Source organism: Pseudoliparis swirei, chromosome 9, assembly GCF_029220125.1.
Source record: "Pseudoliparis swirei isolate HS2019 ecotype Mariana Trench chromosome 9, NWPU_hadal_v1, whole genome shotgun sequence".
Classification (NCBI taxonomy): domain Eukaryota; kingdom Metazoa; phylum Chordata; class Actinopteri; order Perciformes; family Liparidae; genus Pseudoliparis; species Pseudoliparis swirei.
In genome coordinates, this window is record NC_079396.1 from 2,345,194 (window position 1) to 2,357,370 (window position 12,177).

At 44.0% G+C, this 12,177-nt stretch overlaps 1 protein-coding gene across 1 annotated transcript; it reads left to right on the forward strand.

Moving 5' to 3' along the window:
* The first annotated feature begins 397 nt into the window (after positions 1-397).
* LOC130199927 (keratin, type II cytoskeletal cochleal-like) lies at positions 398-5,402 on the forward strand. Its single transcript, XM_056423785.1, has 9 exons — positions 398-967; positions 2,456-2,664; positions 2,772-2,832; positions 2,939-3,034; positions 3,211-3,375; positions 3,468-3,593; positions 3,721-3,941; positions 4,362-4,408; positions 4,525-5,402. The coding sequence occupies exons 1-9, from the start codon at positions 500-502 to the stop codon at positions 4,716-4,718; spliced, it is 1,587 nt and encodes a 528-aa protein (XP_056279760.1). The 5' UTR covers positions 398-499; the 3' UTR covers positions 4,719-5,402.
* Positions 5,403-12,177: the final 6,775 nt, after the last annotated feature.

The following is a 12,177-nucleotide window of genomic DNA, read 5'->3' on the forward strand; positions in this document are numbered from 1 at the left end:
TTATTGAAAACGTCTTCATATTTATTGATCTTGCAGGATGGTGGAGAAACAGAAACTGGTAGATCAGTGAGTTTACAGGTCCCCAACCCAACGGCCCATCCCAAAACCACCCAAACCTTGCAGAACACCCCAAGCTAAATAAATATCTTTGAAAACATATCTTCCTCCCAAATCTCAGCCCTGGCTCTGCAGCCATTTCTTTCTCTGTGAGCACCTAGGTGTGTCGAGCTGTTACCTGTCCGACAGGCTGAGCTGCTTCAATCCACCTGTGAGTGCCCCTTCCAGGACAAAGGTAATTGGAGGAAGGTTAGGAGGCGGGTCCAGAGGAGGTGGAGCTCACCGGGACCTCCTCCACAGTTCAAGGCAGATATAAATCCCTCACGGACCGAGAGAAGATACTTAGAGGAACTTGACTCTCCTCTTCGTGTACTCCTCTGCCGAAACATCTTTTCTGCTCCCCATTTTCTCTGTGAATCTTTCAGAGGGAATTAAACCAACCATGTCTTTTCGCCAATCCTCGAGTTACAGCAGCAGTAGTGGAGTCGGGGGAAGCATGAGTGGCAGCGGAGGCATGGGCTTCGGGGGCAGTGGAGGTCGCCAATCATTTTCCTCAAAATCGATGGTGGTCAGCAACAGATCAAACCCATCCAGGTCATCCGGCAGCAGCATGTCATTTAGTAGGCAAAGCATGGGTGGTGGTGGTGGTGGTGGTGGCGGCAGCTATAGTTTTCGTAGTGGAGGTGGTGGTGGTAGTTTCGGTAGTGGAGGTGCATACGGTGCTAGTTTCGGTGGCGGCAGCAACTTCGGTGCTGGTGGAGGCATGGCTACTATCACAGCTGTCCAGTCCAACCAGGCCCTGCTGACCCCCCTGAACCTTACAATCGACCCCAACATCCAAACCGTCCGGACACATGAGAAAGAGCAGATCAAGACTCTGAACAACCGCTTCGCCAGCTTCATTGACAAGGTGAGCAGCCCTTTGTACAACGCCATTCCAAAAGATGTGACATGTCATTTATTGGTTGGGAAACCGGATGTTGATCGTCTGATGCACAGAACAGGGCACACATGAGAACTAATGGGTTTGTCTTGTATATCTGCAACAGTCTCCAAGGAGCCCACCTGGGCTCATTAAATATTAAATATTACACAGCAACTGATCCAAACCTGAATAATGTGCACATCATTTCATGAAGAACTGATGCGCAGCCACCTCTCATCTTCCCAACGCAATACAGTGCATCAGCTAGCCTCTGCACTGACACTGGAAGAAGACCGTTGCTCCTTTTTTAACTTCTCTTTGAGCATAGTCGGCGCCTTGGCCAGTTGTTTCTGAGTACGTGGACAGAAACACCAGAGTGGTCATATCCAGTGACGGTTGGCTCTCAGCATGAGGCAGAGAAGGGATCATGTTGTTGCCTTATTACCATGGCTGCGAGGACTCGCAAGGTTTCAACCGTGCTGCAGGAAGTTGACACCGTCTTTCCAATGCATTGCACATTACAAAAGTCTCTGCATTAACTTGTGTCATTATTTCAAATGGTGCAGAAAGGACGTTCAGGTTAACCACACCTAGTGTGAGAGAAAATGCCCAGTTCGCTTTTTCCTCAGTGTGTTCGTGCCACACCTCATCGATGTTCTTACTTGTGACCTGATCCCAACCAGCTCATTCAAAGTAGAATTCTGATCTATTTGATGCATTAAAATCGATCGTAGAGTAATCGAACATTTAATTGAAATGTAGTCGCAGGAAAGTATACACTTTTTCATTTTCTATGATATTGAGTCATCTCACAGATTTGTGTGATGTTGATGCAACGATTAATGGCTTCAGACACGTTGCATTAATTACAGAGGGCAGAGGCAGACAAGTTCACTCAGTGAAAGTATGCATCCTGGAGGCGAGGGAGCGGTGCAAGGGGTGTGGCTCGGCTCAGGTGTGGCACGGTTAACCTCACCTGTTCTTTGGAAAGAAAAGAAAACAAGTTTCCAGACACATGTTAACACCCAAAGTAGAGGGAGGGGCTCTACCCTCTCCAGGGGGTTCTGTCTCCTGTAAAACATGTTTCTCAGGATTACGTCAGATTTTCCCAAATAATGAAATTATTGGAACAAGTGCAAGGCCAACTAGAGTGACTGGAGCATCCCTGCCCTGAGGCATCGGTGCATATAAGAGCCTTTTGTGTGGGAAAGTCACACAAAGGTGGGGCTCAATGGATCACCTGAGGAAAGTAAAGGAAACACAAGAAGCACCAATTATTGCCTTATCGTTGAAGCAACTTCTTTGCTTTTTATATTTGCAGTTTGCTGAAAGTGATGAAACGACATCAGGCATTGCCAAGCACACGCATTTACAGATGCGGATCACGTATTACGATTATCCTGCTCATGCTGTCAAAGCGGTACTTTCCTCCAAGCAAAGAGATCTAAACATGATCGATTTCCCCCATTTTAGGTCCGCTTCCTGGAACAGCAGAACAAGATGCTGGAGACCAAGTGGAGCCTGCTGCAGGAGCAGACCACCTCACGCTCCAACATCGACTCCATGTTCGAGGCCTACATCGCCAACCTGCGCAGGCAGCTGGATGGGCTCGGCAATGAGAAGGGCAAGCTGGAGGGAGAGCTGAGGAACATGCAGAACATGGTGGAGGACTTCAAGAACAAGTGAGAGCTGCACAGCATCTTGGGACGCAACATCCCACCTGCAGCGGTGAATGCCATGCATGTCTGTTTTCTCATCCGCTAACTTGTCCCACTGTTGTTTGTGGCAGATATGAAGATGAAATCAACAAGCGTGCCAACGTGGAGAATGAGTTTGTTCTCCTTAAGAAGGTGAGAATTGAGTTCTGCCGTGTCTGTTACTGCAGTGGAATGAGTTATTGCCTCTTCCTCCGACCCGTCACCTCTGCCAATCGCTTCCTTTGTCCTCTGCTTGCAGGATGTCGATGGTGCATACATGAACAAGGTTGAGCTGGAAGCCAAGGTGGACTCCCTTCAGGATGAGATTAACTTCCTCAGAGCCGTCTATGAGGCGGTAAGAAAAATTAACCACAGGCAGCCCTAATATGTTTCTTTAATCTCATTTTAGTGGAACACATCCTAATGAACCTTTAGAGGTCATTTAAATGGCTGAGATACAGAAGAGACTTTCCTGTCTTTACCCTCTAACCTTCTAATTCCATTTAAAAATAACATATATCTTTTGTGCAGGAGCTTCGTGAGCTCCAGGGACAGATCAAGGACACCTCAGTCATTGTGGAGATGGACAACACCCGCAACCTGGACATGGACTCTATTGTGGCTGAAGTCAAGGCCCAGTATGAGGCCATCTCTCTTGCCAACCGTCAAGAGGCTGAACAGTGGTATCAGCAGAAGGTAGGAAGAGACAGAAAGGTTCAAACTCATCCTGCTGGACAAGTCTGTGGAGTCTCTCATAACAACATATATATGCATTTTGTTTTCTTCAGGTCACTGAGATGCAGACGAACGTAGGCACTGCCGGGGATGATCTCCGCAGCTCCAAGAGTGAGATTGCTGAGCTCAGCCGCATGATTAGCCGCCTCCAGAATGAGATTGAGTCAGTCAAGGGACAGGTTAGTTCACAGTTACATGCATTGATAACTTATGAAACAGAAAAAGACACTGATGGCCAACATGTCGAATATTTTTTGGATGACAAAAAACCCTTCTGAAGCCCCTACTAACTTTTAAAACTTGCAGCGCTGCAACCTGGAAGCCCAGATTGCTGAGGCTGAGGAGCGTGGTGAGCTGGCCGTGAAGGACGCCAAGGTCCGCATCAGGGACCTGGAAAAAGCCCTCCAGACAGCCAAGCAGAACATGGCCCGCCAGGTCCGCGAGTACCAGGACCTGATGAACATCAAGCTGGCTCTGGAGATTGAGATCGCCACCTACAGGAAACTGCTGGAAGGAGAGGAGGAGAGGTAAAATCTGGGTTGCTTTGGACTCACAAGATCTTCTGAAACACGAATGCCGTAACCACTATTTCTGCTTCATACTTGTGATGGAAATCCCACAACCATCAAAACATCAAACGACCTCTCGTTCATAGCATTGGTGAATTCCACCGATTACGTCTGAATGACTGCCTCTTCCGGCGCTTCTCGAGCAGCAGCAGCCAGTTTGATTTAACAACATCTCAACGCTGATTGGCTTTGGCATCTCAGCAACGGGCACATTTGAACAATTCCATTTGCATCTCCTGGCGGACATTCTCTTTATTCGCATGCATTCGCATCAGTGCATTGACTTTGCATGGAATCTCCTGGCGTGAAAAAATGCGCAACGCTTTTGGTGTGACGACATCGTCAACTAAACTTTATCCTTTTTGTATCTTTTCGCAGAATCATCAACGGCGGTGCAACTGCAACCATCCACATACAGTCCTCAGGTATGTCAACAGATATCTTTACAATTCACTTAATTTCTAAGCCATTGCATGACAATGTTTAACAGAAACTCAAATTCCTGCCATCTCATCTAAACATGTTTTATTCTCATCACCAGGTGGAGGCGGAGGCGGCGGCGGCAGCTATGGCGGTGGCGGCGGCTATGGCGGCGGCGGCTATGGCGGCGGCGGCGGCTCCAGCTATGGAATGTCAGGTGGTGGCAGCAGCTACGGAAGCAGCAGCTACGGCGGCGGCGGCGGCGGCATCATCAAAATGAGCACCACAAGCTCCTCACAATCCCGCCATTATTAAAAACGGCAGCTGTCTTTCTTTCCATTCTTCATCTTCTACACTTTAATTCTCCTCCTCATGTTCTCCTCCTCCTCTCCCTGACAACCACTCATAAATGCCTCAAAATATCCCCATCACCTCACTCCCTGGAGACAGTGCAGCCTCAGAAACATCCACATTTGTCCGGTATCAGCGGGCAGATCCATGTAATGGAACGTTTGTTTTCTTTACTGGGTTGCTACTTCCTCCGGCACCACATACATGCGGAGAGTCAAGTTGAGGCAGAATAATTAGTGGACCATCGATCAGTCAGCCTGGCCGTCTTTTGGTGTCTGGATCCGCTGTCATGCAGTGCACTTGTAGTGTCATGACGGAGGATCCTCAAAACCCAACAATACTTGCACACGCAATGCCAACAGCAGTTCTTAGATTAGTCCAGAAGGAGGTCTAGAGGTTGATGTTCTTGCATTTATGTCTCTTCTGTTGTCTCACAGCGGGGACATTTTGTTGTGCATCGTGACATCACAAAAGCAGCCACGTACAAGACTCTTATATTCATTTGTTTGGGACCCTCTTTCCTGTCTCCTGTTACAAGAGAAAATACTTTCACTTCCATTCTGAATGAGAAATAAACTTGGATTGGGCTGACTGGGAGAAGCAGGTTTATTGTAACATTTGTTTGGAATAAATCTGATGTCATATACATTTTGGCAGTGTGGTTTCTCTTTTTGATTTTTGGTATCCTCAATACGAATGATTTGGGTTGATTACGTTTAGCATATGTACAATTACAATGAATGTACATCCACAGAAATAATAGCCAGAGAAGAAACAATCTACAGATGTAATAGATATATATTTACAAATTTAAATAAATATAAGTTTATATGTGTGGCAGCTGTCTCTGATTTGGCCTCGGCTGCTGATGATTGGCAATCAGTCAGCAGCCGAGGCCACTCTTATAAAAGCTCCCACTTGAGAGTGGAGGAGGGGTGAGTGAGCAGAGGCGCAGGTTTTGCTCAACGACATATTTATTCTGTAAGACACACACCGAGCAGACCGCAAAACCTGCGCCTCTGCTCACTCACCCCTACTCCACTCTCAAGTGGGAGCTTTTATAAGAGTGGCCTCGGCTGCTGACTAATTGCCAATCATCAGCAGCCGAGGCAAAACCAGAGACAGCTGCCGCAATATGTTAAATATTATATTTTGGAAACCGTAATGTCCCCAATGAGGCAATGTGTGGTATTACATAAATGTACTGTAGACCCAAGTAGAACACATATCAACAACAACAACAACAACAACGGTCCATAATCATGACCTATCAATACATAATAGATCGTAGCAAAATGTGGTTTGTTCATTAAGAGTAAACGTCCATGAAAGAGAGAATGAGAGATATTTCAAAAACCACGGAGTCACGCTGCTAGCATGGCTGAACATCTGGAGATATTGCAGCAGCAAAGCAAACCGCATGCAGAAACCGCATTAGCGGTAGTTCAAGAAGGAAGACTCTCTTTACATGGTGGTTCATGTCGAAGTGTCTCAGTCTATTACTCCCAGTGCTTAAGCTATCAGCTGGTCTGGAGAAGGGGCGTCCACTTTTAAGCGACCAATTAGATGCAGCACGATGTCTCTAACTTTTTTTCTTGACCACCCCCAGTGTCCGGACTCCAGGGGGGATTCTGTCGGATCAGAACTCAGCGTCACTGCCCCTTGTTTATCCTGGTTCAGGATAGAGTCCCATCACTAAAGACTCTGCACAATTCCATTTTTGTTATACCGATGTAATAATGATTAATGTTGAATTGGGAATCAGTCTCTCCTGATTGAACTGGAGATGACTTGGTCATTCTAGGGTGTAAGAACCCCAGCCACCGCGAGGGCATCTATTGGTTGGTGCAACACCAACGTGAATATCTGGAGGAAGAATGTACGTTTGCAGAATTCAGGAGCAACATTCCGCTCTCTTGTGAATTACCTTCTTTCAGACGGCGACTTTCATCCTTCTTCTCCTGTCCATCTTTATTGTGCCATTGTTTAAAATCCTGATGGACATGCCCTAGTTTTTACAGTTCATATTAATTATTAAATTGGAAAGTGGTCCAATAAATTCATTAGTGCTGCATGTATACTGTATATTTTCAAGAATAGTCTTATTAAATTATTATTATTCTATTCTTGCATTTATATGCAACACATATTTAATCCCACTCAGGATTTCCTGTTGCACAGTGGTTGTATGTGCCTGATGCATAATATTTACTATTGTTCTCATTCCTTTTATTTTATTTCTATTTTTTACTTTGTGCAATAACACATTGAACAATTGACAGCAATAACCACAGCAACAAGCCCATCAACAATAGTGGTGTATGGGGCAGCAACATGATCAACACAGGCAGAAGCACCCCCTGCATCAATGGAGGGTTAAATCCCAACACTTTAAACCCAAATGCTGATATTATCTACATATATTGATTGATGTATTGTTGAATTATGATTTAGAACTCCGTCAGCACATCCCCGTCCTCCAGACGGAATCTCTCCTGAGGTATAACGCTGCCCTCTGGTGATGACTCCGTGAGACGCAGAGCCTGTCATGGTTTTAACCTCCGTTCATCCAATTTGTAACATCATCATTAACAACAGGTTCTTTTCTACCACCTTTAATTTTGAAAACAATTCCAGCACTAGAGATCATGATTGAAAAAACAAAATCCCACATGGAATTGCAGTCTATACCTTTTTTCATATCAATAATATGTTACACAAAAACAAACAAAAGTGAGAGATGCACAATAACTGTGCTTGTAAAGTAAGATATGATTTTACTTTATCCCAGGGGGAAATTTCATGAAGCACCATCAAACAAGTTTACATATATAAAATACAATAAAATAAATAGCAGGGCATATCACATTTACGAATTTAAATAATAAAGGAAATGAGGTGGTGGAGAGGGTGGTCCGGGTTATCCAATATAGACGATCATTTCTTCAGTGTCCTCGCCACCACCTGTTCCGGATCGTCCTGTTTAGAGCCAAATAGAGCCGGCCTTCTTGACCAGTTTAGTTAATCGGTACGTGTCTGCGGCTCTAATGCTGCTCCCCCAGAAGACTACGGAAAAGTCCAGAGCACTGGTCCAACAGACTGGTCTCTATCTTTAAAGCTGTGTTCACACCAAAAGCGAAACTATTTTTCACGTCGCCCAAAACGCGTGAGTTTACTCGCTCGACCATTCACCGTGTTCTCACCATAAGCGTCGAGACGCTCCGCGAGGGGCGGGGCTTATCTCCGTGTCTCGTCTCCGTAAAGACCGTTATCATCTCCTTCATCCACCAGAATCACTCACCACTAGTTCTGCTTTATACTTGTTGTGGACGTCCCACACACTAACGCCCTCGTGTTTGGGTTCATGACATCACCCGTAGGCTCACTCAGCTCGGTCACTTTCACCGATGAAGTTACTGTTACGTCTGAAAGACTTCTGCTTCCAGCTACGAGAGCGGAACTCAAGAGCTGTTTGGCCGAGTTGCGAGATGACCGCCTCAAAGTTGAAATATTTCAACTCCGGGCGAAAATTGCGCCGCTGAAAACACGCCGCTGAAAACGCGTCGCCCACATTGCGTCGCCCCAAATGCGCCGCCCGGGAAAATATCGCGTCTATCTAGATTTCATACGTCCCGCAGCTTTGGACTTATATTGTATTATTCATGGCCCGCTAGCACTGTTAAATTAATCCTAAAACTTTCAAATGCAATTCCTCCTTTCACCTCACGGTAGCAGCTCCACTCTAATCATGCTATCTGTGCAACCTTGCCACAAACCCTTTCCCGGTCATTTCTACCATGTCAAGAACGAGTAAAAAGAGGAACGTTGACAGTGAGATCCAACGTGTTTTTAGCTTTCAGCCTCTTTATTTAACCTTTAATTAAAAATCTAGATTTCTATGTTTAGTCAAATTTCTATGATACTCCTTTATACTACCTGTTCCCCTTGTGGGCGGGACTCATCTGATGCTGTAGTCGGGTGCAATAGGGTGAGTTCGTTCTCTAGACGTTCTGAAGATTACAAGACAGCTCCCTATCCGCGACTTTGCTTTTAGTCTGTGGCGTAATATTCAGTCCGGCCCTATGATCCTAGCTTCAATTTGAAAACTTCTTGCCATTAAATATTCTTAAACTTATCCATCGCATTCTGATCCTCATTTTCCACCGAGCACGAGACGTCCAGTTTTGATCAAGCTTAATACCAGCCAAGAATAATATATCAACGTGTGTTGTGTACTCTAGTTTTAAGTTGTTAGTATCGTCATACTATCTTGACGAGCCGGTGACTCAACTCTTTTGTTTGCACATATATTCTGCAAATAAAGTATCACCCTTCTCATAAGTGTCAGCTAGTTATCTGTTTCTTGGTCAATCTGAAATTCTGAGTGTTTTGAATGGTCACATCTGTCACTATTAACAATGAAAATCTAAAAGCACAGTTAATATATGCACTTGGACTTATGGCACTTATTTTAATAAACTCTTGAATAAGATTAGGCTATAACTTTAGATGTAATGTACCTTTAGATGTGACACAAACTATTTCTTTCTGAATGATGTTGTAAAAGACAAGAGTAAAATATTTTAACAGACCACAGACAGCATTACGTACTCCTGTTTAAAATGATCATGAGAAGATGTAAAAATACGAAAGGCACCCCAGGACCAAGTCTGCGCTTCGCCCCTGCAGGGACTTTGTCAGGCTATGTAGCTGCTGCTAGGTGGCTGTGTGGGTGCTACACCAACTGAGGACCAACTTGACTCAAGTTGGGTTTAGGGGTTCCTCAAAAGAATAACAACTAATAATAGACTAATAACATCTATATGAAGGAAAATCACTCCCAAATCAGAGATCACAAATAAGAGACACACACAAATCAAACATCCACGCGTGTAATTTACTTTTAACGAGTTACAATCCTCGTCTCTGGATTGGCTGGATATCACACCTGAAGGCGTGTAGTACCCCAAAGAGAGGTATTAAAATGACTTAGTTAACTGTAAAGCCAAGAACATGATAAACTAGAACGGGCACTCGGTAGAGCGCATACCTTCGCATATCACAAGATTGGGCATTGAATTATGAACATATTGGCATTAGTTGCATGCCAATTGGATAACAATTGACCGCGCTATGGTAAAAAGAAGATTTTGACCTTTTCATGACCTTGACCTTTGACCCGATCGATCCCAAAATCTAATCAAATGGTCCCCGGATAATAACCAATCATCCCACCAAATTTCATGCGATTCAGTTTAATACTTTTTTAGTTAAGCGAGGAACAAATAAATAAATACACGGCGATCAAAACATAACCTTCTGCATTTTCAATGCGAAGGTAACTATGTTACACTAATCACTTACTAAATACGTTACCTCCTTGTGGTCAGACGTGCCTCATACTGGCTCCCCTGTTTTCTGTAAATATTGGCCGATCACATAATAGCTTTATACCGCCTACTAGCAACTCTAGTCCAATTAAATGTGGAGATACAATGGTGACTGAGCAGGTTAAAGTTTCACGAGTGAGCAGGTTAAGAATCCGTGTCCGACATTTGATCACGCGAGAGAGACTTTTGCTTGCGGAGTGATGTAAAAGTACTCGTCAAAGTAAATTTCTCGTGCTGATGTTTGATTTGCGTGCGTACGTGGCTCTCATTTGCGCTCCTGGATTTTTACAGTGATTTGCCTTCAAACATCGAGTCCTATTCTTTCTTACGAGAGACTGTATACGAGAACATTTTATATAATAAATTGGAGAAATAAACAATACAGCATTCGCGATGACAGTTATGAGGACACAAGGACATCTGTTTAACCGTAACACCGGCATAAAAACTAATATAAATTACATAAAAAATACAACTCACCATTATGCTGAATTATCACCATATTATGCACCTGTGTGCGCGCATCACGGCTGAGTGATGCGCGCGTCGCTCGCTGTGAGTGCTGCGCGTGCAGACAGCATTTAACGGAGCGGAGTGCGCTCTGATCGCTCTTTTAATGAAGTATCAATACTAAAAATATGCTAAATCACATCGTTTTTAACGTACGGGTACTTTGTTAGTATCGCTACACCGTGCAGCGTGACAGCAGCAGATGTAGCGGACTAACATTCAAGCTAACCTAACTTCCCAAACGCTGTGGACATCTGAACGCTGATTGGCCGAGACGCGACACGTCCCATCAAAGATGTTTTATTGCGAAGAGCACTTCACATTTTCTCCGCGTCTCACTGCAATCTCAACGGCAGCGGGCCAGGTGAAAAAATAATAAATCGGAACGCGTCTCTGGTATTGTTCAGGGGGCCGGTCCAAATGTGGAGGCGGGCCGTAGTTTGGGGACCACTGCTAATGAGGATAAGCGGTATGGGGAATGGAATGGAATATATAAAGCATGAACAAATATAAATATCATGCAGGATGCTGATTGTCTAAATTGTATCTCACTTATATCTTTAATTTTTTTTAAATCGATTTGGCCCCAGCGCAGCTGAGTCATGCAGATAGGCGAAGAGGACACGCAAAAAAAAGCACATTTTATGTAGATATTTTACAAATATTACTGGGTATATTCCACTTTTCAAAAACACAAATGTTTACAATTTGCATGAAGGATTAATAAAATTAACAGAAATTCCTTGGAATTTGTTGTAATTATTATTATTATAATAATTTTTGTACAATGTTCTTCTTTTTGGCTCAAGGTGGCGCCAGGCCCGATGATGTCCCTATATTACATGGGAAACAACTGCAGATGCACAAGCAAACAATGGTAACAGATATGAACCTATTTTGTAAAATGCCCTTTCCCTCAACGTGTTGAATGCAAAGATGGATGAAGATGCAGTTTGTTGCCTTTGAATATAATTCATACATGAGAGAATTAGGACTGGCATTTGCTTATGGGGTGTGACTGATTTTTGCCCTTCAGCTCATTTACTATATGCTGCTGCAGTACAGTACAGAGGTAATAACCATCCCAATTCTGTCAGAGCGATGAATCTCGTCTACTTTTAACTCCTGATTTAAAAGTAGGTGGAAGAATGACATTTAGTGTAACTTTTGTCATTTTTCTTTTTTTCTGTTCAAAGATATGTTATGAGTATGGGAGGCAGAGTGTACAGTGCCCTCAAGCAACTACAAACTGCAAGCATGAAAAAAGAAATAACAAGATTGTAGTATTCAATATTTAACTCCTCAGATCACTTTATTTTCCCCCTACACTTCGATTTTAAGACATTTCCACTGCACTGTGTGAGCTCTGGTCTATGTGCATCCATCAAGGTCCCTGCAGGGAACCTCCTGCAAGACCAGTTTCCTCTTGAGGGTTATTAAGGCGTTCACTCATTTCATGTTACGACCAAATCTAAAACCACTCAACACAACCAACTATTTCTTTAAATTATGATTATATTCTC

Excerpts from the sequence above, each read along its gene's own strand:
- LOC130199927 (XM_056423785.1), top strand. The coding sequence starts at position 500 with ATGTCTTTTCGCCAATCCTCGAGTTACAGCAGCAGTAGTGGAGTCGGG. Across the intron at positions 3,035-3,210 it reads TCAGAGCCGTCTATGAGGCG|GAGCTTCGTGAGCTCCAGGG; the intron begins GTAAGAAAAATT and ends TCTTTTGTGCAG. Across the intron at positions 3,594-3,720 it reads TTGAGTCAGTCAAGGGACAG|CGCTGCAACCTGGAAGCCCA; the intron begins GTTAGTTCACAG and ends TAAAACTTGCAG.